This window comes from Lepidochelys olivacea (genome assembly GCF_965140295.1).
Source record: "Lepidochelys olivacea isolate rLepOli2 genome assembly, chromosome: 3".
NCBI classification, from domain to species: domain Eukaryota; kingdom Metazoa; phylum Chordata; order Testudines; family Cheloniidae; genus Lepidochelys; species Lepidochelys olivacea.
Genome location: NC_140413.1, coordinates 171,181,174 through 171,206,833, shown reverse-complemented (window position 1 = coordinate 171,206,833; position 25,660 = coordinate 171,181,174). Strand labels below are relative to the sequence as shown.

The following is a 25,660-nucleotide window of genomic DNA, read 5'->3' as shown; positions in this document are numbered from 1 at the left end:
GTATTTACAAATGAACATGGGGGGCGGGGGGGTATTATTGTAGTACCATATAAAAAGCAGGCATTTAAGTACCCATTGGTGAACAGATTTGGGACCTTCTTTTTCTTTTAAATGTGGTTCCTAGAGTCCTACCTACATTCACTAACAGATTATGACAATTTTCAGGTGGCTGAAATTTTAACCTTAAATGACAGTACAATTTCCCTTTAAAAGTGAATTTGAAACGGAATGCTAAGTGTACAAAACTAAACTAAGAGGCCTTATTCTTGCTTTGGTTACATGAGCTGCTCTTATTGGGATTAGTGGGATCTGTAGAAAACTATGGCCCTAGGGTATTTCCTGCTTATTGTCCCTATAAGGCACCATATGACAGCTATGTTTGGGATGTAAAATGCTTGTTTTTAAATTATGTGTTGTTAGATTATTATGGCTAACCTGAAAATGTAGCCCTAATTGGTCTAAGCTGTAGCTGCAAAATGGCACTAACAAAAATGGATGCTGGCCCTTACTGTTCTTCTAAGATTTTTTTGATGGCATTTTCTCTACTTCTTAGAAAATAAGACTGAAAACTTTTAGAGGTATAAGAGAGGTCTTTTAGAGGCGATGAATGTATGACATTGAAATTGCATTGATACAGCTCTGTGGGCTATAATTGTGTGCTCTAACGAGCTGGAGGAAATAATGGTGTTGCCTTAAACTGTACTATTTTGTTTCTATAATATGCTGGGGAAGGTGAACATTTATTCTTTTTAACAGCAAAGTTTTTTTTGTCACTTCTTGAGGGCACAGCTCAAACATAATTAACAATAATAATTTTAGCAGCATAACTAAGCACCAATTTAATCTTGTTTTATTTATTTAATTTCTTAATTGTGGGAGATTTTTTCTTTTAATTGGGGATAAAGGGAGATGGCATCTTTACTGCCCTACATATGGCTTTGGCACCCTACCAGGAGGTCCTTATTCATACACACTTATGGCAGGTGTGCTCATTTAAAAACCACATTATGATGGATGATCTAACTGGATGATAATATGAAAGGCCTGAAGGGAAGAAGTAATTTGGAGCCCTAGGTCCCTCGATTGCCGTAATGATGGACAATGGTAGATATGAAAGAATAAACCACTGAGGACTAGACTAGGTGTCTGGAATTGGATATCAGCCCCTGGTTTCAAATGGGGAATAATCTCAGAATGCAGAGCACTGGTTGGCAGGGACCTTCCACAACAGCTTCTGCAGTTTAATGACAAGGAATGAATGACATCCTAACTTTGCATATATTACTGAAAACTTGCTGTGATACTGAAGAATTAGCCCAGATATCGCCGAAGAGATACTAAATTCAATCTGAGGCACAGGCTGGCTGGGGTGGTGGAGTGGCTGTGCTTACTGCTTGTAATCTTAAACGCAGATCATCTCCTCAAAATTGGGTATGTTTCAACATGGTCAACTAGTGTAAGTGTCATAGAACAAGATAAACATGGGACTAAGTAGTTGTTTACAGCCCACCCTCTGTATCTAGGATTTCCTGGCTGAGTTCCCAAATGTGACCATGGAATCAACTTAGTCTTAGAGTCACTGAGGCTAATGATCCTGGATGAATTATGTCCACGAAAACAATGACTCTTCTTGGTTGACTCAAGATGTCCTGGCCTCTGACAACCACAGAAAAGTCACAGGTGGTTCACAGATTTACACAAAGCTGGTTGCACTCTGGATTTTATTTTAGATATAGTACTGGTGACTTGAGGCTGGAGGAGTGCAGATTATACTTGGCTAGAGTAAGAGCATGAACTTCATTTACTTTGAGGTTAAACACCACCTTCCGGGTAGGGAATCTTTTTTATTGTGCCACCCTGAGATTAATGGACCCAATCAGGTTTCTGAAATCTCTGGAGGAGAATATTATGCAACAGATGGGCAACTGTTAATAGCATGTCGTGATTTTCTGATTATGTTTTATCATCATCTACTCCTGCGGTGTTTCACACACACACCTTCCCTCCTAATCTTCTGAGCAGCTCACTTAGGTATTCAGATGATCTGCAACAGATTAAACATGCTGGGAGAGGTACAATGCAGATGACAAAAACGACATTTTGGGATTTTATCAATCATGACAAAGAATTTTGAAGTCTTATGCCATGGCCATGATGGAAGCAAAGAACACTCTTCTCCAGCATATCATCATCTAGGAAGTCCCGATCAAAAGCATCATTCTGGTTAGTAGACCATCTGATTAATTTGATCCACCCCTACATACACCCACATGAGTGCTTCTCACTGTGAGGAATGTTCTATCCACTTTATAGATCAGATTGTGTTTGTCTCACCCGGATATAGAATTGTTTCTTATGAAGTAAACAAAGTCGTCTCTGATTAGCTTCTTTGATTCAGCCAGACCCACTCCGTAAGGTTCTGCTGAGCTATTGGGAAGCTTTGGGCTGCAATTTGAGAAATACATTCCTACTGGTGGGACATCGACTCTACTCTTGATAGACACAATCAATACCTCCCTAAGCAAGGCCAAAGTGCTAACATCTCTCAAGCAATCAATTGTTATTTCTTCTATTCAAGAAACTGCCTCATAATATTGATAATCTGGCAAATTATTGCTATGTCCTCTTTGAGGAAGATTATGACAAGGAAATTCTTCCATTTTCTGGATTTCCGATTACTGGAAACCCTTTCAAACTTTGTTTAGATCTGGCTACAGCTGAGAAACCACCCTGACACAGGACTTTAGAAGTCACTTTCCTCACTGATCTGGCAAGGTACACCAAAAGGTCTATATTTTTGCACAGGCCTTTGCCTGAAGAAGAGGTATGGCATGAGAGAATGAAAGGTTACTTGGAACAGGGAGTTGTTGATTCTTTTAGTTCAGTATTTATCAAAGTTTTCCCAGCTAAGATACAAAACCTAGGCATGGCTTCTTGCCATGAATTATCCACATTCCACAGTCTTTTACAGTCACAAAGAATTGTGCAATTGCAAAGAAACCACAGCTGATTTCAATTGCTGAGGATGGGGAAAACCTGATGGAAACAAATGGGGCACTGGGTCAGAAGCCTGGTGAAAAGGAGGTAGAGCAGGGCAGGGACTGCTGATGGGTGGGGACTGGTTGCCATGAGCTGCTTGCAGCAATATGAGGCCTGATGCGGGTGCTGGGTGATCAATGGGCTGCAGTGTGAGAAAGGAGGAGCTGCTATTGGATAGCACTTCTCCCTTCTCCTCCCAACCCAACTGTACTCTATCCTCAGGTGATGGTAGCAGGCTTCCTCTTCCATGAATAGAGATGGTGTTGAAGTGGGAAGGGATGGGGAGAGGGGATACCAGATTGAGCAGGACAGCAACATCTTCTATTCCCCTTCATTTCCCCATCTACAGGGCACAGAATTATACTGTATTTGATTCTCAACCAGTGGGGTCAATATCCATGTGAGAATCACTGCTTGGGACAAATTTTTCAGGGTGGGTGTACTTAAAGGAAACTAACGATTAATGTATGCATATCTGGCAAATCTTATGGGAAGCAAAATTATGATTTTGAAATGAAACATATTCCAGAGTTTAATATTTTCTCCATATTCAGCAGATTTGATAAGACTTTTTCCATTAAAAAATGCAGGGCAGGCTGGACAAATGATTTTAGCAAAATCTATATTTGTTTTATATAATAGTCAAAATTAACAAAATGAAACAGCTTGATAAAGTTACTAACAATTTTTCTGGTCACAAGCTTTTGATGGCCTAGATAACAAGATTGCTCGTATTTGGTCTAAATTTTTAAAACCTTTATGCTTGCCATTAAGAGGAGCTGATAAGACATTATTTCTTAAGCAGACGGAAGTGCAAGCAAGGGGTTTGTTGTTTCCTGTCCTAGGATGAAACTCTAGTACGACGCAGAGAGAAAATAAATACTTTGCATCAGAACTTGCCAAGATTCATCTTCATGAACTTCCTAACAGAAACAAATCTTTCAACATGTGTTGAAACAGAAATGCAGTACGGCCTTCTCAATTTCTATTCTACGTATTTCTCGTAAACTGTTTATTGGTTGTACTATTCTGCTGCCACTATTTTACATGTGTAACTTTCTGGGGGTTTTCCTAGAACTATTTTCATTGCCCTAAGTTGTTTTAATGCAATGTATTTAACTTTCCAAACATGCTTCAGTCCCAAGATAGTTCAGCTAGAAAACCACAGTACATATAACACCTACAGGTGTTTCTGTCTGACTTACATACAGTATGGTAAATTATTAAAAAAATGCAATTTTTTTCTTACTGCTTTTGAAAAATCCAGACACCCCACTCCACGCTCGAAAGTGCCGAGGCCAATAACCTGCAGTGTCATCAGGCTCACTGAGTCCCATACTCTAACATGGGGCTGCAAAGGCTAAGTAAAAGCAATTTGATAAAAACTGTTACTGAAGGCTAAAATGTCACATGCAGATTTAATCTTACATTAAGCAGATACTGACTTCTGTTGATGTCAACACCACGAATTATTGACCTGTAAAGTAAATATTGACTGAAGTGAAGATAAATAATTATACATTAACACCTTACATTTATATAGCACCTTTAATCTCAAAGGATTCTAGGCAAGATTTACAGACTTCTGTATAGCGACTGCTTTACCTATCACCTCTGGGATGGAAACAGAGCAGCGTTGTCCAATTTAAAATGCAGGGCAAAATGTAAAATACCTAAGCTGAAATTTGGCCAATATCCTGATCACACACACACACACGACCTGCGTTTTATCTCATACCAAAAATGGCACATGCAGTGCCATGCAGTGCATCCTAGCATCGAATCAGGTTAATGCTTCAGAATTGACTCAGGTTAGACAGGACTGAATCACCTACACCCCGCTTCCTGCTGCAGCTTTTTCCATGGTGATGTTCCATCCAAGTGATATCCAGGCCCAAACCTGCTTGATTTCACATATTTGACAAGGCCACAGCCCACGATGGCTTAGTATAGCTTAAGAATAAAGTCAGTATTCACCACAAAAAGATAATAAATCATGATGTTGACAGAAAACAATTCTAAAAGGATTACTTCAACAGCCGTGCAATGGAAATCTTAACTGTAAACAATACCAACAATAAAATTACAATTATTCTTTGCAGCAAAATGGGATGAATTGCAAAGTCTAAGTATTGGTCTTATTTACAGTGCATCTACTACTTGGACCACGTTCATTATAAAATTCTACTGTATGTCATACTAGCTATATTAACTCAGTAAAGATGAACTGATCATTTAAATTCCAACAGACCAGTTTAACAGCCATACGCAGGACTGGTTATGGGTACTCTCACTCAGCTGGGTGAACTTACTGTACAGCTTGCCAAACCCTCAAGTCTTGCACAGCTCATGAAGTCAGGTTTCCTTTTCCTTGAGGCCATAAGAGTACATGGGGGCCTCTAGTTTGAGTCAGAATCTCTTTCCCTTGGGGAGAAGACTGACTAGAATAAGTGTGGAAATCCTATGGCCCTCTTGCACGGATTGCAAATTCCACATTTGTGTGGGAAAGAGAAGCAGAAATATGTGATGCATACCACACGAAAAAAGGCTTTATAAACTTCTGCTCTTTATAATGTGCAGTTGTGTACTTGATTTGTATTCATTTTCTTATGCTAGAGGAATTCACAATCACCTTAAAAAACAGGAAAAATAAATATTTATCTAAATGTAACACACACACAAATCATAAATAGAGGATCGAGGGATGAAAAGAATGAAGTATGTATGTTTTATCCTGATTTTCAAACAAGATACTATTCCTCAGCAGCTCTATTACTCACCCTTCCATCTTTATCCACTCCAGCTAGCTGTCCTGTGGCAATCCTAATTTTGTCTGGATGAACTGCAAGGCTAAGAAATAATGTCAACATGGAAGATATTTGTTAGGGATATTCCACATTCTAATGCCCTGCGTTTGCCATTACAGCTCTTCAAAGTGAGATGCAATTTTGTAGTCCTTTTATCTGTGTGAACAGACGTTTCACACAAAATATGCACACAGGAGCAAAGAAAAGATTTTGGGTAAAATTTTCTAAAGTGCTTAAGTGACTTAGGAGCCTACGTTTTATTTTCAAAAATGACTTAACTTAGGATCATAAGTCCCACAGACTTTCAATGAGACAGTCTTGACAATTTTTGAGTCATACTACTTCAGGTATGTGTTATCTAAAGATAGCCACACTGGTGAAAATCCTTAGTGTAGAAGGATAAATTGGTATAAGCCACTGTTTGTTCATGTGCATGTTATATTGCTTTCTAGCAGGTGTAAAACACCCCAGATACTGTAATTTGAAAGCATACTGCCTGAATCTGAGGCCAATAATCTGGGTGTCATCTTTGACTTAGTTCTCATCCACTTTCTCTGTAACATCTGTAAGATGAGTGAGTCAGTGGAGGAAGGCAAACAGAGGGTTGATGTGGTCAGAATGATGGATCAGGAAAATCAGTCCAGCACAACATCGTGACTGAATGTAAAGGGGGCAAGATTGGAGGCATCAAGGCCATAGGAAGTGATTACAGTAAATAAGTCACAAAACAATAAGGGTCTAGACAATATATTTTGTTGTCTGTACAGACAGAAAGACCACTTCACCAACACATCGAACATCCTTCTCACCTTTATGGCCTTCCACCAGATAAACCTACATTACTTCTCCAATAGAACATCTAATTAAAGTCAACCATTGCCTTTCTTCTGCTAAGGATACTGGCCTTGACTGCCTGCTTTCCACATGAGCATCTTTGTGCTGACTCCCAGGCTATCCATTAATCCTTAGGAATAACCCCCTTTCAAAGTTTGCAAAGCCACTACCCAACTTCATACTTTTGTAAATCCTCCTTAAAACCTACCTTTGACATAATGTCTGCAAATCACTCCCACCTGGCTTTGACTGGGCTGATGACAACTCTGACCAGTATTCTGACTAGTTTATGCTGCTATTCCTGCCTCTAGTACACTGCTCCCCCACATCTGTGTATTCCCATCACTTTCTGTTTAAATCCAAGACTAAACTCTCTGAGGCAGGGACTGTCTTGTTGTCATGTGTTTGTACAGTGCTTAATACAGTGGAGCTCTAATCAGGGCCTCCAAGCACTGCTGTGATGGAAAATAATAAAAATGACAAAGATGACAAAATAATAATAAAGCAACAAATGCCCCTTCAGTTGGAGGATATTAAATGAATATGAAGTTGTATCACAATAAATTATGGTATAGTCACACAAGCAGGCATTTATAACCAGTTGTTATATACCAACCATTTAACACAGTCTGTATGACCCAAGTAGTGTCGCTGAGTTCTCTCTTCATAGTTAAATAATACCACTATTGATGCTATGAAATATACTATTTCCCCGGTAGGAAGGAGATATACGTTGGCTCGACAATCTCTTCCACGATACCCATATCTTTTTTAAAAAGTCAAGGTTTTAAATAAAATAGCGTATGAGGATCAGTTTAGAAAGGCTTCCCTGTGGAGTTCTCAAATGTTAATACCTTTTCCTTTTTAATTTCCCTTGTGAACCTCTGAACCAGACATTATCCTCATCAAGGAGCATTACATTTGCACCAATATGTAGCTTTAACAAAAAATATTGCACATGCAGAAGAGTTCAGGAAACCAATATGCTGTCAGTTGTTCCCATTAACAGAAAAAGAAAGCATACATAAAAATATGCAGAAGTATGAAGCATGAAACAGTGTCAGTTTATAAAGTGTAAATGTGAAATTTCATTAGGTAATAAGAGCACTCACTGTACCGCCTTAACGTGTTTCACAGCAACAGAATTGCGTCAGACAGCAGACTTTGTACTTTTGCATTCCAGAGTACAAGTGTATCAGTTCCACTGGGCCTCTTAAAACAAGTGTGTGAAAATTCCAAATGCTCCTCAGAAAAAGGCAAGATACTGCAAAGCAGTTCCACCATTTGGGAAATGGAAATTTAAATATAAAAAGGTCGTTAAAAATAAGACCAAAGAACAAGATAGGACTAGATAGGTACATTTACCCAATCCATATTAAGTTGAGGGGTGTGGGAGATATGGTGGAGGGGGGAGGGACCCGTGCTGATCAGTGGATACAGAGCCTTTACCGATTTCAAATCCAACCTAGTTCAGTAGTGCTTAAACCTAGTTACCATATAGCTGCTTGGTGTCCTGTGTAAGGAGGTTATGTTTATTTAATGTACCTATCTGCTCCCGTTTCAATCCTTAGGCTCATTACATACAATTACAAACACTAACTTTACCAGAATATAAAATAACATCTATAAAACCTTAAAAACAGATTTACTAAAATACCTTCCCCACTATCACCCTGCTGTCAATGACAACTTCCCACCTCAGCACCTGGTATCCCACAGGAAAGTAGGGAGAATACACTGCAATAAAAGACCCATGGCACAGCCATAGCTAGCCCAGGTGAGCTGACTTGGGCTGTCAGGGCTTGGACTGTCAGGCTAAAAATTGCAGTGTAGATGTTCAGGCTTGGGAAACCCAGAGGTGAGTCTCAGGCTACATCTCCACTACCATGGTAGGTCTACCTATGCTACACAACTCCAGCTACATGAGTAATGCTGCTGGAATCGACGTACCTTAGGTTGAGTTACCATGGGGTCTACGCCGCAAGGGGTCAACGGCAGAAACTCTCCTGTCTACTTACCTTATCTTCTCGTCGGGGGTAGAGTACAGGGGTCGACTAGGGAGCGATCTGCTGTCGATTTGGTGGGTTTTCACTAGACCTGCTAAATCGACCACTGGTGGATCGATCTCAGAGCGTTGATCCCGGCTGTAGTGTAGATGTAGCCTCAGAGACTGGGCTCCAGCCTGAGCCTGTATATCTACACTGCAATTTTTAGCCCCACAGCCAAAGCCACTTGCGCCTGAGTGAATTGACTCGGTCTCTGAAACTTGGTACTGCTATTTTTTTATTGCAGTCATAGGCGCCAACTTTCCCTGGCACCGGTGGGTGTTCACACCCCCTCTGCCCTGGCCCTGCCCCAACTCCACCCCTTCCCTGCCCGTTCCCTGCCCCTATTCCAACCCCTTCCCCAAAGTCCCCGCCCCAACTTTGCTCCCTCCCGGCCCCATCGGACCCCTCCCCAAATCTTCATGCCAGCCCCGCCTATTCCCTGAGCACACTGCGTTCCCCCTCCCCCCCTCCCTCCCAGCACTTGCCGCGTGAGACAGCTGTTTCGTGGCGGCAAGCACTGGGAGGGAGGGGCGAGAAGCGGGACGCAGTGCACTCAGGAGAGGAGGCGGAGGTGAGCTGGGGGGCAGGGCGGGGAGCTGCTGGTGGGTGCAGAACACCCCCATGGGTGCTCCAGCCCTGGAGCACCCACGAAATCGGCGCCTATAATTGCAGTGTAGATGTACCTTAAGAAACTCTTCCAGTGTTGCCCTGAAAGCCTCCAAAAATGGGCTCTGCTCAACTAAGCAGGCAGGAAGTGAAATTCATAGTCAAAGGTCCTGCACAGAGAATGCCCTACCATGAGCCCTTCCTTAAAAAAATAAAACCAGAGGGCTGCTAGGCTGGATAACAACTGTGGCTGTACCTTAGGAGGAGAGAGGTGAACTGGCAGCCTGAGCTCTCTTCCTAGTGGACAGGCATACTGTTTAGATGAGGTTGCTAAATTATGAAAACTAAAAGACAAATGTCTTTACCCATTAAATTTACTTTGCCACAGTATATCAAACATTCCCAGCAACAGTATTTTGTCCAACCAGACAGCTAGAGATGGGGAAAGGAAATTAACAGATAAGGGAAATTTTGTCTGTTGATGGCATTAGTGAAAATCCTAACAATAGGGAAGTGACTAGCAGCGAACTTCCAGAATTGATGGTGACAGACCAATCATAACATTATCTCTTTACCACAGTATGAAGAGTTGTGTTCTAAATGCAGTTTCTTGGGGAAGAGTAGATCTTTGTTGTCAAGTGTAGTAAAGGAGCATAATGATAAAGGTTTATTTGGATTGACACCTTTGCATGTTCAACCTAGACCAGTGGTTCCCAAACTGGGGTTCGTGAATCCCTGGGGATTCGCAAAATGTTACAGGGGGTTCTCGGGAAAAAATTCCCTAATGGCGGACAGAGCTCTCCCTTGGGACTTCCAAGCAGATCAAAGCAAGCATATCTATCACAGTAAGGAGATTTAAACATCAAGACTCCTTATAAGAAATAGAAAGGGAGGTGGATATTTTTTGCTGTTTTTAAAATTAAATAGGCAGCTAGTATTGTTTTTAAAATTATTATGAAGAACAAGTTTAAGCTTTGTTGTAACCTGCGTTGTTTGCCTGGACTGCTCAAGACCTGAACGCTTGTGTAGGAGGAACTCTGAGTTGGCTTCTTAAATACTTTCATACTGTTTCACATCTGATACTCCTTGATGAAACATAGAATCCTTGTCTTATAACAGGATTATTCAAAGTGATACAAGCTACGAAAGTGAGATCTTGGAAGAGTGTTGCTGTTTTCATAATGTAATAAAATACTGTAATGATAAATAATAAATAGTGTGTAATAAGTATGCCATAAAAACAAATTTTATATTTCCAAGATCACTGCTTTTATAATTTATACTCAGGTAAAGGAGAAAATCCCTGGAAATATTCATTTTTAGGAGGGGGTTCACGAGGCTTGACATTTTAGTGAAAGGGGTTCATAGGTTGTTAAAGTTTGGGAATCACTGACCGAGAACACCGTTAGGGACTTAGCAGATCGGGCATTGAACCCTGATGGTGTAAACAGGTGTTTTACAGCAGAAGCTATCAGTGGAAAGCTACAAATTTTGGCAGATAAAACAGTGGAGGGAAAAGGGAGTGGTGGGTTAAAGAGATATTTGTCCACTGGACTTTCTCTCAGCAAGATTGGAAACTGATGCAAAGAACACTGCCCCCAAATACTGTGTGTGTGTGTGGGTTTACTTATTGTTTGCATACTTTTGAATCATTGTTGCTGTGTTTTCCCAACATTAATGCTGTTCTCTCCCCCCTTGCTAATGGTTTTCTTTTTTGTTATACACAGAATTGGTGGTTGCAAGTGGGGAAGCTTTGCCTCTTAGAGGCACTGGTACAAATTTCTCTACTCATCCGCTGGGGGGTGCCTCTTTGTGGTTCATCTGGGGATTAGCTCTCAACCAGTCTGGTGCCCCTTCCTTCGGTTGCTTGCCCTATGGTGTCTTTCTCTCTCTCTGGACTTGATTGCTCCCTCTTTATAACCTCACGGCTACAGTGGATGTAGGTTCCACAGCTTCTCCTTTCCGAAGCACTGATATTCTCAGCCTTTACACTATCTATTACTCAGCAGGACAAAAGGAAAGAATGAGTAGTTTTAATTTACTTTGCTAAGATGACACATCTAATGACAGAATGTCTATAGACAGTAGTACTAGGACACAGGGTCCTTTCATCTTGATCCCTATCAGACAACCTGACCGTCGCTCACATCATCAATGCCACTAGCATGATTGGTAGTTTGGGCATTGTCAGCAGAGCAACCAATTATTGGACTGAAGTATGCCCTAGAAGTTTGTCTGCTCAATGTGAATACAATGGAGAAGAATCAAATTAGCTTACACAATGCTGACCACAACTTTTACGGGTGAGTCAGTGCAGATCAGGACAAATCACGTTCAGCATCATTTCCCACAACAGACTAACCCCATGATGCTGCAAATAAACTGTCCTAGTTTACACTGATGTAAAATTGTGATCAGCATCATGTCACCTAACTTCATTCCTCACAATCAAATACAAACACAATACCATTTCATAATGCAGACCAGCCCCTAGAGACAAGTCCCTTCATTTGAGGGTTCAAGTGCATTGGTGGTGCAAATATGGGGAAATTTTCACTCTGTGGCTCGTTCTCTACCTGCTTTGTGGATAAATAGCAGAAGATTTAGGGGTTTTATTCAGCACCTTTCACCTCATCAAAACCTCCTAAAAACCAAGAGAAAAAGTCTCACAATGGTCCATTACAAAGAGTGTACGTGAATGTGTCTGAAATCAAAATCTTGCTTTTTGGAAATAATATTCTAATGAAACAATTTTGAGAAGTTTTCCTTTTTTTCCTAGTTAAAATAAAGATGTAATTAGTTCCAATAGAAAAATAAATACAGGAGTATATGGTGTGACTGCTCAGTGCATGGAAATTTATGAAGTCTATCTTTATGGCTCTTTAGTGCCAGTAAACTTAAAAAAACTGTTTTGTCAAGGAAAATTAATTTTTCTGATTTAAGCAAATTCCATAATTATAAGAAAAAACACGAGATTAGATTTTTAAAGAAAAATCACAAAAGAGGAAAAGCAAATATTTAAGGATACATCCACTCCAGTTTTAACTTCTCAGGAGGCAGTTCTGTCCTAATGTCATCATAATTTTCTACATCAGAAGGAATGAACATTGTGATTGGTCGACCCCGCATGAACATCTTAATATACTCTCCCTCTGTTGAAACAAAAAAATATTAATTGCAATGATTTTACTTTCTGTGTTCAATTTTAATGAATTCCTCAATACTAAGCTAAGAGAGACTCAAAGAATATATTTACAGTATTATGATTATTATCTTACAAAATGTGGGTTTGATAAAGGACAAGATCTGTAAAATTTGTGTATTGAAAAATTATACTTACACAATATGCATGTACAGTTACTGCTACCATAAATGCCTTTGTGGTAACTCTTTGGATAAACTATGCATGTAACATTTTATACATACAAATACCTCATGATACCAAATTTCAAAGTTATCACAAAATCTGAAGTTGAATTATCACAAACAATATTTACCAAACATCACTATCTTAAAATAGATTTTTTTTAAAAAAGTGTGTCAAGTGGACATCATTAAAATCACTCAAATAATTTGAACATTCAGTAGAAACGAATAGAAAACTGTTCCTAACAGTACTATCACTATATTGAAAATATCTCAGCGACAAATAATGTGCACTTCCATAGCATGTATTCATGAACGGATCTCAGAATGCTTTTACCACACAATGAATTAAGCCTCACAGCTCCTCTTTGAGGACCATTTTTCATATGTAGGAACTGATGTACAGAGACGCTAAATGGTTTGCCCAAGATGGCACAGCGAGTCAGTAACAGACAGTAATCCTGCTTCAAGGTTCCCTTGCTGTGACCACTAGGTAAAGCCATGGTCCCAGTGGAGTCCTTTCCACACAATGTGCCAATTACAATTTCTGATGAAGTTTAAAATATATCAAGGACCTGATTCTGAGTTACACTATGAAGCACTGTACACCACTCTGGCTGTGTTAAGAGCAGTGTCAGGGGCCCTAGTGCAATTGAGAAACAGGCCCTAACCTAAATGATTTATTTATTATGGTTCAATTTACGGCCTATTTTCAGTATCTTTCCTCTTTAACAGTAATTAATGTCAATGGTGAATATCACGATCATAAACTAAAAAATGTAGTGTAATATTTCAGTCTTAAATATACAAATTTGATTAGATATAAACAAAAAACCCACCCACCCCCAGAGTTTAACTTCCACCAACAGCAGAACTCCCAGATGTTTTTGAGTATGATATTTGAAAATCCTAATAGTTAATATGATAACTCAGAGATTGCAGCAGTCAGTTGAACCAGCTTGCTGACAAATAGGGGAAGAGTGGAAGCACAGCTATTCAGTGTTGATGGATTAGCACTATGGCACTGAGAAGTGGCATAATGACATCTGAATTGATTAATATTGCCAATTCGAAATTAATATATTTGATTAATTTTTAAAAATCTCTTGGTAAGAAATAAAAGGCTTGTCTTGAGTTTCTAAGTGACCAAGCAATGTTTATAAATCATTCTTAAAGATGAGAGGCAAGGTCACTGCCTTTCAGATTGCAATGTAGAATATTCTTGTAGAGATGTTTGTAGAAGATTATAATTTAGAGATGCTCGCTCTTAAGGGACAGTATTATGAACAGAGGAATTTGGAGATGTACCTTGAAGGTTGGGGTTGGGAACACCACATGGCTGTGTTTAGCAGCTCACTTCAGAAGCTGTCCAGTTTGTTTTATTAAAGTTTTATTCCTTTCTCATCCACTGGTTTGCTATTTAATTAACCCCAGGATCATTACAAGGTGTCAGAAGTAATGAGAAGGAAACTGCAGTGATTGTGAAGTTAACTCCTGTGTTTTCAACTGAAAGCAGAGACAAAGGGAGGCACCAGAGAAACAGGTGAAGCATCAGGCACTGAAGCGTTTGCATGTACTTTATTTCGTGAGCACAACAGTAGCTTGACTAGTTTAAGAAGGGGGTTGGTGGAAGCCAAAAAATGGATGTGTTGCAACCTCCTTCCCGTCTGCAATTGTCAGGCAATGTTGTAGAGAACTGGAAAATAATTCAGACAGGGATTTCAATTGTATTTAACAGCCATAGCGGCAGAGGAGAAAAATGATAAAGGGAAATCATCTATCTTTTTGCATGTTTTTGGTAGGAAGCACTGGATATTTATAACTAAGTTTAAAGAAGGTGAAAGCATGAAGTTAAATTTCTTCTGTATTTATATTTTTACTGACTAAATTTGAGAAGCACTGCACGCCAAAAAAGAATGAAACATTTGAGAGAGACAATTTTTTCACATGCATGCAAAAAACTGATGACACCATAGAGCAATGTGTCACAGAATTAAGGAAATTCAGTAAAATCTGTGACCATAGGCAGTGGGCGAACCGTTGGTTGGGGGAGGCTAGCCCCCAGCCGGTCCTGCCCATGCTTGTGACTTTGCTGAGTGGCCAGAGTCTCTGGTCAGAGACAGAATCATTTATGGCATTAAAGACAATGTGTTAAGAGAGAGATTGCTCGTTAAAGGGGATTTAATTTTAGAAAAGGCTCCCCAAGTACGCAGGGCAGTAGAAGCACAAGCCAAAGAGCTGAATTCGTCGAGAAGGGGTTATCCATGTACTAAGTACTAAAGAATATAGCCAGAATAGGTCAAATCAAAGAGTGAAACCACTTGCTATGAAAACCACTGCTAGGGAGAAGACGGGGTACAGATGGTTATGTGGAAGATGTGGATCACAACATGGTCCCATACAATGTGTTGCCTTTGGGAAACTCTGTCATAAATGTGGGAAGAATAATCATTTTGCAAAATGCTGTAGATCCCAAATGCAGAAAAGTCAAGTATATTCAGTTAAAGACAATCTTGAGGAGTTTTTCATAGATGTACTCGGATCTATAAGGCCTGATGAGAGAGCTCGGATACTGCCTATGACAGAGAATGGAACAATTATTCCACTGAAACTGGACACAGGAGCTCAGGTTAATATTCTGTCTGAACAAGATTATCAGAGGCTCAACAGAAAATCAAGACTGGAACCAACAAAAATACAAGTAACTGGTTATTCTGGAACAAATATACGGGTGAAAGAGAGGTACATTGCTAGCATCAACCATAAAAACAACGTACAGGTTCCCTTTCACTGTAGTGCCAAAGGAGGTGACACCAATTTTAGGCCTGGCTGCATGTGAGAAACTCAGTCTGGTAAAAGGGGTGCCCTCACTACAAGATCATACTGAACCTGGCTATGAGGCACTCTTTTGGGAATATCATGACCTGTTTCAATGGTTGGGTTTGCTTGCAGGGTGAACATATAGTCCGGATAAACAAGCAGGTCCCTCCAGTTATCTATCCATGTAGAAAGGTGCCATTTGCATTCTGTGATAAACTCAAGGCTGAGCTTGCAAGGATGGAAGCAATGCAAGTAATACAAAAAATTGAGGAGCCAACAGAATGGGTGAGCTCCCTTGTCATCATAGAGAAACGTGATGGCCAGCTAGGCATATGCTTAGATCCTAGAGACCTCAACAAGGCTATAAAAAGAGAACATTTAAAAACTACCAAGCAGAAAAGAGATTATGGTTCAATTTGCAAATACTTGATATTTCAGTAAAACAAATGCATCCTCGGGGTTTTGACAGCTAAAATCAACCGAAGAAAGTTCAAAGCTATGCACATTTAACCCCATTTGGAAGATAGATTCTTATGGTTACCCTTCAGCATAGCTTCAGCACCAGAAGTGTACCACAAAACCATACATATGATCTAAAAACATATGAATGACTTGACACCTCAATGAATGACGTTGACACCTCAATGAATGACATCGTCATCTGTGACTCAACAAAAGAGGAGCATGATAGTAGACTTTGGGAAGTCCTGGGTGCAACTAGAGATGCAAACCTCAAACTAAATAGAGAGAAATGTGCTTTAGGGGTTACAGAACTGACTTTTGTTGGGGACATTATTTCCAACCAAGGCGTAAAACCTGATACAAAGAAGATTTCAGCCATTGAAATGATGCCATGTCCCCAGTCAAAGAAAGATGTCCAGTGGTTCCTGGGAATGGTTAACTATCGATCTACCAAAGCAACAACTCTGAGAAAACTCCTAGAGAATAAAAATGAATGGTATTGGGATGCAGAACAGGAGGAATCATGGGAAGGTTTAAAACAACAACTGATACAAGAACCACTATTGAAGCTCTATGCACCAGAAAAGCCTATTAAAATCTCAGCACATGCTTCACAGTGTGGGTTAGGTGCAGTGATTTTACAGAAGCATAAGGATTGCTGGCAACCAGTGGCATATGCAGCCAAATCACTGACTTGAGGCAGAAACCAGATATGCACAGATTGAAAAGGAACTTTTAGGAATTTTGTTTGCCTGTGAGAGATTCAATAAGTATATTTATGGACAGACTGTGGACATTGAAACAGACCACAAGCGCCTGATAGCATTATTTAGAAAACCGCTAAATGACTATACCATAAGGATTCAAAGAATGATGATAAAGCTGCAAAACTATGATTTGGTTGTGACTTACGCGCATGGTAAATTCATGTTCACTGAAGATGCATTTTTCAGAGCAGTGGCTCCCACGAAACCAGAGAAGACTTTATAGACAGAGATGCAAGCCTATGTAGATCTGATTGTAAAGTCAATTCCCATAGCTAACAGGAAACTGCAACAAATAAGAGAGGAAATGGAGAAAGAGGAATCGTTGGGAATCCTTAAAGAAGTGATAATTAAAGAATTAATAATAAAAGAAATAAGTAGTTGCTGTCCAAGTATAAGAGACTATTGGAACTGCAGACATGAAATTACCGTGATAGATGCAGTGATTTCCAAGGGCAGTAAGGTTGTAATTCCAATGAGCCTTCAGACACTGAAACCTCATCCATTTACACAAAGGCCTTATGAGTAGGTTGGCATTGATTTATTTAACTGGCAATCAAAGGATTATTTAGTAGTCACAAATTATTATTCTTGGTCTCCAGACATTTGCACACTGCACAGTACTAGTAGTAAGTCAGTGAGAGCATGAAGGGAATCTTCTCCAGACATAGAATTCCACATGAAGTCCTTAGATATAATGGACTGGAAAAAGGCTAATGTAGTGCCAATCTTTAAAAAAGGGAAGAAGGAGGATCCTGGGAACTACAGGCCAGTCAGCCTCACCTCAGTCCCTGGAAAAATCATGGAGCAGGTCCTCAAAGAATCAATCCTGAAGCATTTGCATGAGAGGAAATGATCAGGAACAGCCAGCATGGATTCACCAAGGGAAGGTCATGCCTGACTAATCTAATCGCCTTTTATGATGAGATTACTGGTTCTGTGGATGAAGGGAAAGCAGTGGATGTATTGTTTCTTGACTTTAGCAAAGCTTTTGACACGGTCTCCCACAGTATTCTTGTCAGCAAGTTAAGGAAGTATGGGCTGGATGAATGCACTATAAGGTGGGTAGAAAGCTGGCTAGATTGTCGGGCTCAACGGGTAGTGATCAATGGTTCCAAGTCTAGTTGGCAGCCGGTGTCAAGTCGGTCCTGGGGCCGGTTTTGTTCAATATCTTCATAAATGATCTGGAGGATGGCGTAGATTGCACTCTCAGCAAATTTGCGGATGATACTAAACTGGGAGGAGTGGTAGATACGCTGGAGGGGAGGGATAGGATACAGAAGGACCTAGACAAATTGGAGGATTGGGCCAAAAGAAATCTGATGAGGTTCAATAGGGATAAGTGCAGGGTCTAAGTGCAGGACGGAAGAATCCAATGCACCGCTACAGACTAGGGGCCGAATGGCTAGGCAGCAGTTCTGCGGAAAAGGACCTAGGGGTCACAGTGGATGAGAAGCTGGATATGAGTCAGCAGTGTGCCCTTGTTGCCAAGAAGGCCAATGGCATTTTGGGATGTATAAGTAGGGGCATAGCGAGCAGTTCGAGGGACGTGATCATTCCCCTCTATTCGACATTGGTGAGGCCTCATCTGGAGTATTGTGTCCAGTTTTGGGCCCCACACTTCAAGAAGGATGTGGATAAATTGGAGAGAGTCCAGCGAAGGGCAACAAAAATGATTAGGGGTCTGGAACACATGACTTATGAGGAGAGGCTGAGGGAGCTGGGATTGTTTAGTCTGCAGAAGAGAAGAATGAGGGGGGATTTGATAGCTGCTTTCAACTACCTGAAAGGGGGTTCCAAAGAGGATGGCTCTAGACTGTTCTCAATGGTAGCAGATGACAGAACGAGGAGTAATGGTCTCAAGTTGCAGTGGGGGAGGTTTAGATTGGATATTAGGAAAAACTTTTTCACTAAGAGGGTGGTGAAACACTGGAATGCGTTACCTAGGGAGGTGGTAGAATCTCCTTCCTTAGAGGTTTTTAAGGTCAGGCTTGACAAAGCCCTGGCTGGGATGATTTAACTGGGAATTGGTCCTGCTTCGAGCAGGGGGTTGGACTAGATGACCTTCTGGGGTCCCTTCCAACCCTGATATTCTATGATTCTATGACTGCAATTTTCCAGTTCAGATTGTAGGCAATTTGCCATAGATTGCGATTTTCAATCACAAAACATCAAGTCTAAAATACCCCCAATCAAATGGACTTGTGAAAAGGTCTATACAGACAGCAAAGAACCTTATGAAAAGACTTTTGACAGTGGGGGTGATTTGTATGCAGCATTACTGGTTTACCAAAGTACACCTCTGGAGAATGGCTTTTCTCCAGCTCAGCTGTTAGCAGGAAGAAGGATTAGATCTAAATTACCAATTACTGATAACCTGCTGAAATCTCATAACAATGAAACCATAGGGAAGATGAAAGAAAATCAGAAGTGGAAGCAGAAATATTTTGACAAAAGGGCCCATATGGGATCTCCCATTTCTTAACCCAGGTGAGAGTGTGTGCCTGAGGAATCTAATACTTGGGGCCAAAAGGTTATCATCAAAGAACAGCTGCATCCAAGGTTTTATGTAGTTGACAGACAGACCAATGGGACACATTTTGACATTATTGAAGGGATTTACGAAAGTTCCAACACGCTGACAGTAGATATGGACTCTGGTATTTCCCATCTGACTGATCCTTTATCATCAACGCACAACGGAGAAACTGTCAAGAAACAGGAGAACAACTCAGACTCTAATGAAAAGTTGATATTGAGAAAATCAGAGTGGGAGATTTAACACCCTGAAAGACACAGAGACTTGTTAACCTGCCCGGAGAAGGAGTATTTGACTAAACTGAGTGGTAAAGACTCACTCGAGAATGATGTGCTGGTAACCTCTCCTTTCTAGGTAACTGACACATTGGGTTTATGGAAATGTACTACGTGGGTTGAGAAAGTAATGCATGTATTATTAGATAGCTGTTAATATATAAGAGTTAATTTGTTTTTCTTTAAGAGAAAAGATGTAGAGATATGTTTGTAGAAGATTATAATTTAGAGACGCTCCCTCACAAGGGACAGTATTATGAACACAGGAATTTGGAAATGTGCCTTGAAGGAGGGGGTTGGGAGCACCACATGGCTGTGTAAAGCAGCTCACTGCAGAAGCTGTCCAATTTATTTTATTAAAATTTTATTCCTTTCTCATTCACTGGTTTATTTAATGATCCCCAGAATTGTCAAGTAAAAAATAACATAATTGTGACAAACTTAAATAGTACAACTATGGGTACTAACAGTGGACCCAGATCTGCTCTTATTGAAGTCAATGACAGGTTGTCCATTCACTTCAAATTGAAAGAAACTCTTTTCTTGGAGAACAAGAAAGGTAGGAGAGAGCAGATAATTTCATAGTAGCAACAGCAGTAGATTTCAGTATTCTACATACATACATAGATACATAGAATAGCTCAGTGGTTTGAGCATTGGCCTGCTAAACCCAGGGTTGTGAGTTCAATCCTTGAGGGGGCCATTTAGGGATCTGGGGCAAAAATTGGGGATTGGCCCTGCTTTGAGCAGGGGGCTGGACTAGATGACCTCCCTAGGTCTCTTCCAATCCTGATATTCTATGATTAATACAAAAGCATTTTAGAAGATGCACAAGACCTAGAAATGTGCAATCAAGGACGAGAGCCAAAAGTGTAATTTAAATAGTAAACTCTGAGGACAGGGTCCAGATCTTTCTCAGGGTTTAAACTACATAGGTGTACACAAAAAATAAATAATAAAACTACAGTCAGAGAACAAAGATTGGAAACAACAAAAAGTCTATTTCCAGTTATGAAAAAGACAGAATGAGCATGAATAACGTTAGAAATAAAGTGTAGTTAGTCAAGGTTTCCTCCCAGAACCAAACAACTAAGTCTGAGAACTGGAAAGTCACCTATCTAGTGAATACAGACCTGAGGAAGCTCCTACTGAATTCAAAGGATTCTTAGGATTGATTGAAATTCTGTGGAATAAAACTGGCGCCCTGAAAACACCAGTAATTACAAGACCTGGAGATATTGTGACAAGCCTAACTAGACTTGAAGGAAGACCAACTCAGTCACTGAGACAAAAGAAAAATTATGATCTTAACAACCAAGATGAACCACTATGCTAGCTTCTGTGGCATCATGACCTCTAACAAATCACAGAGCAATGAAATCTTAAAACATACTAAATAACTGCATTAATTTAGCTTGCAAATTCACTACCGAAAGATCTTGTCGTTGTATTTGTCTGTAAAGCACCACACATATTTATGATACTATATAAATAATACCATAGTACCGTAACAGAAATTATAACACTTTCAGGCTGACAAAATTTACATTTACCATAATTTAATACAGTAAAAGCTTTGTTATCCGACATGTCGGGAAAATGGAGTGTGCCAATAAGTAAAACATTCCTCTTAATTAACTGGGAGGGAGTTTGGGTGTGGGAGGGGGTGTAAGGCTCTCCTTGCTGGCTCTCTTAAGTGGATGAACAGCCATGAGGGGTTCGGAGTGAGGGAGGAGGTGCGGGGCGTGGGCTCTGGAAGGGAGTTCGGGGTAGGGGGTTGGGGTGCAGGAGGGGGTGCAGGGTGCCAGAGCCGGGCAGCGCTCACCTCGGGCGGATCCCTGCAAGTGGCGACATGTCCCTGCTGCTCCTAGTTGGAGGCACGGCTACGCAGCTCTGTGCTCTGCCCCTGCCCCAACCTGAGCGCTGGCTCGGCAGTTCCCATTGGCTGGGGCAGCACCCGCAGGGAAATATCACCACTTGTGGGGAGCCGCCTGAGGTGACCACCACCCGGATACGGCATCCCACACCTCCCTTTGTGCCCCAACCCCATGTCCCGAGCCCCCTTCCACACCCAAACACCCTTCCAGAGTCCGCGCCCCGCACCTCCTCCCTCACGCCGAACCCCTCATGGCTGTTCCTCCACCTAAGAGAGCAGGGACATGTCACCGTTTCTGGGAAGCCATCCGGAGCCAGGTAGGGAGACTGCCGTCCACGCGCCAACCGGACTATAAACTGGATTTTCAATGAAGATCAGAAATGGCAGTTTATAGAGCTTTCCAGTTGGCAAAGTGCCGGATAATACAGCTTTTACTGTATTTGCATTTACCAGTATACAAAGAAATCTAATAACCAGCTAAGGAACGCAAATAGATCATTCAAACGGAGTGACTGTACCTCAAGATCCTACTCTATGTAAATGACAAAAAGATCATAATACTAACAAATTTGACACACCTGTTTTATGAGGTGATTGTTCAGTCATTTGATGAGGTGAATACTTGAATTTAAGTATTCTATTCATTCTAAACCAAAATCCTTTGACTAATCTGACAGATGAATCAGTGTACATGAATATCTGAATCACGAGCTAGTTACACTTGAGTTGTTAAAGCTGCTGTTCTACTGCTTGTGTGACATATTTAATTTAAGGCAGTTAACTTTATTAATCAGCAACAACTTTTATTGTTGATTTATAGTACTTTGTTTTCTTGTTGTCTAACTAGCAGTCAAAGTAGATTCCAGTAAACCAAATTTATTAAGTCCTCTGACTTCAAAGAACATGATTTCATGATGCATTTGCCACTTTTAATGTACTCCAGTCAGCTGTCTGAAACATCAAGAATTCATTTAACTTGAATTTCAAGCAGCCTTTAGTCCCCAAAGTAGAACTTCCCAACACTGGAATCAAGTGAAGCAAGATTTTCATAATATTCTGAACACAACTGAAAGATAGCATAAAAGTGACCAAAGGGCATAGGTCACTGAAAATGATAATTTTGCAGTATTGCACCAATTATTCCTATAAGTAATGAGTAGTAGTTACTGGGTCCAAAGGAAATTAACCCATGCATACAAGTTTTGCCTTCTCAAGAATACAAAGTGACTCAACTTAGTTTCATTGTAATAAAGCAAGTATCAAAACTACAATGCCAAAATGAATATAAAAATAGTGGTCCAAATTCTCTGCTTGTGTAAATGGATGCAGCTCCACTTACCTCACTGGAATTTTGCCCATTTACACCAGTAGAGAATTTGGCTTAAAGTTGTCAAAAGCATGGACCATCAATGAGAATTATTTCCAAGTAGCCAGACTAGAACTGCACTTATTTTACCAGAGATATGTATTAATTATATTTTTGTGTTGACACAGGCTGCAACTGGTCTGACAAACTGTTTAGATAATTATTCCAAACAAGTCATATGTTTAATTGATTTTTTTCAATATACTTGTTATCATGTACACTTTACAAAGACAAAACCATACTGGCTATCCACAGATGTTAAGGTAATAAAAATGAACCTTTTATGAAAATCTTGTGTTCATGCTTCCATAATTTAACATACAAATACAGTATTGTCTGCAGGCATTTACAAACAAACACTCACAGTGAGAACTTAAATTCCTGTTTAAAGACTGAATTTTCTTCGTGCTTATGGGTTGGCTAGCTAGTCCTGAAAGTACAAAATGACTCCAGGCACCTCTCACTCCCCTATTGCAAAGCAGGCGCTAGCTGCATGTTCAGTCCCTGGGGAAGAGAGTACCTTGCATTGTTTGCGTCTGAGGCAAGAAAGGAGGAGTGCAATAATGTGGAGCTTTGGGGAAGGGAGGTTGTCTACAGCATCCTCAGATACAGAGTAACTCTCTTCATTTCCCATATGAAAGACACTGCATTTTTGGCCTTTGCTGGTATTTTGTGCATATTCCAGATTATTCTATGGATTCACTTTTAAATGTATTTAATCAAGATGTATTAATCAAATATTACTTGACCAAGCCTCTCCTTGAAAAAAAGATACCACAGCATTTTCTTTGCTTCCCCCTTTCTGTCAGACCATAACATTTCATTAGGTATAACCCTGAGGGCAATGAGAGAATTAATACAAAATATTTTCAAACAGTACAGATGATGGCAGCATATCAACAAAAACATTTTCAAAAAGAAAATATTTGCCCAGGGCCATATTCCTGTAAATACAAGCTAGAAAAACCAGAAGTTTAACTCCCTTTTAATTTATATGGCTTAATTGGCATGGTGAAGAACAAACTGAAATTTATTGGTTTCCTCCTAAAGTTTTAACAATTTTTGGGGTACAAAGAGATATTTCAGATTTATCTCAAACATTTCTTCTCTTTCCATACCACCTCTTCCAATAGTCTCTAGGAAGAGCTAGCTATTTCCTAGGGTAGTGCAAAGCAGAAAAGTAGGTGATCAGGAAGAGACAAGAGGAGAAACTTTAAAGAACTTTGAATAGAAAAACAATTTCGCTATCACCCATAAAGGCAATAGATACAGAACTGACAATTCTGTATTTCAACCTAGTCAAGGGATGTTCTGACTCACGGTTCTATGCAGAAACACACTTTTTAAAGTGGCAGAGACTTATCTTGACAACTCCTATTGACTTTACTAAATCCTTGTGCAGAACTTTGAAAATGTGTTCACCTGTACAAATTTGGTGAGGATGGTTATCAAGCCTTCCCCAGGAAAGGGGGTGTAGGACTTGGGGGGGATATTTTGGGGGAAGACATCTCCAAGTGGGCTCTTTCCCTGTTCTTTGTTTAACACGCTTGGCGGTGGCAGCATAGGGTTCAAGGACAAGGCAAAGTTTGTACCTTGGGGAAGTTTTTAACTTAAGCTGGTAAGAATAAGCTTAGGGGGTCTTTCATGCAGGTCCCCACATCTGTACCCTAGAGTTCAGAGTGGGGAAGGAACTTTGACATACATCCAGTGAAGTGAGCTGTAGCTCATGAAAGCTTATGCTCAAATAAATTTGTTAGTCTCTAAGGTGCCACAAGTACTCCTGTTCTTTTTACTTTGAAAATGCCGCCCCGAATACAGAAAAAAAAGGAAAAGAAAAACAACAATGGTATGATCAGGGACCAGAGAAGAAAAAAATATATACATACACTGGAATTAAGGCATACATTTTCAGCTGTACACACAGTAATTCAGTTGCAGATGCAGTTCCTACATAGTAGGTTATTATGCTATTATTTGCATCATTGTTATTATTGCTAAAAGGAGTTACCTGGTCAACCCTATTGTACATAGCATTAAAAATGAGAACGCTGGAAATGAGTTAAAGTAGGAAAGACAAGCTGTTCCACAAGCATCAGTACTTTACACCTTAATACAACACTCTGATGAGACGGATTAATTAGAACAGGTGTGACAAAATGGCCGATGTTGGTATGCTGGGTGCCATGCTTTTCCTGGCGGGAGGGTGGAGGGGGCTAGGATGCCACCCCTTGCCCCTGCTCTTGGGGTGGCAAGGGCGCCGCTAGTGGCCCGGGAAGGTGGTACAGAGAGAAGTGGGGAAGGGGTCTGGGTTTGCTCCTCACTCTGTCATCTCACTGCTGTATATGGTCTACTAAGTAAACGGTAAAATGTTAAGACATCAAAAGACATAGGGCACATGGCTCAACCCCCACTTGTTTACATCATATATACTGTACTTTGACTTGTTTTTAAGCTAATCCTGACATTTACAAACTAAAAGAACAATTGTAAAATTAAAAACAGCTCAGCTATGTACTACAGAAATCTATAGTTAATTTGATTCAGCAACCTATTACTTTGTCCTCATATGGAGTTGTCTATGACCACCTCCCGGTAGGGGTTTTGGCCAGGGGGAAGAGAGATTTCAGCATTTTCATTCCATGAAATGATTCTTTCCTTAATGCTAGCCTCTTTCCCAACAGCTTTCCCTCCCTTCAGCCTTACATCCAAGAGTGGAATATACACACTATGCTGGGGAGCAGAGCTTGAAACTAGTTTCCAGTTAGATATACTTCCTGCATCACAGCACAACCTGCCATCAGCCAAACCACTACGATCATTAGACCATAACATTTTTATATTACAAAACAAAAAACAAA

At 40.4% G+C, this 25,660-nt stretch overlaps 1 protein-coding gene across 6 annotated transcripts in view; it reads right to left on the bottom strand.

The window, feature by feature from the left end:
* Positions 1-25,660, bottom strand: part of EML4 (EMAP like 4) — a 257,098-nt gene that overhangs the window by 52,418 nt on the left and 179,020 nt on the right. For all 6 annotated transcript variants that reach the window (XM_084623061.1, XM_084623062.1, XM_084623059.1 and 3 more), the window contains 4 exons: positions 12,363-12,486; positions 7,297-7,446; positions 5,820-5,889; positions 4,289-4,399 (listed from right to left, as the gene is read on the bottom strand). In XM_084623061.1, coding sequence (XP_084479187.1) covers positions 4,289-4,399; positions 5,820-5,889; positions 7,297-7,446; positions 12,363-12,486 — 455 coding nt within the window. The remainder of the gene's footprint in view (positions 1-4,288; positions 4,400-5,819; positions 5,890-7,296; positions 7,447-12,362; positions 12,487-25,660) is intronic.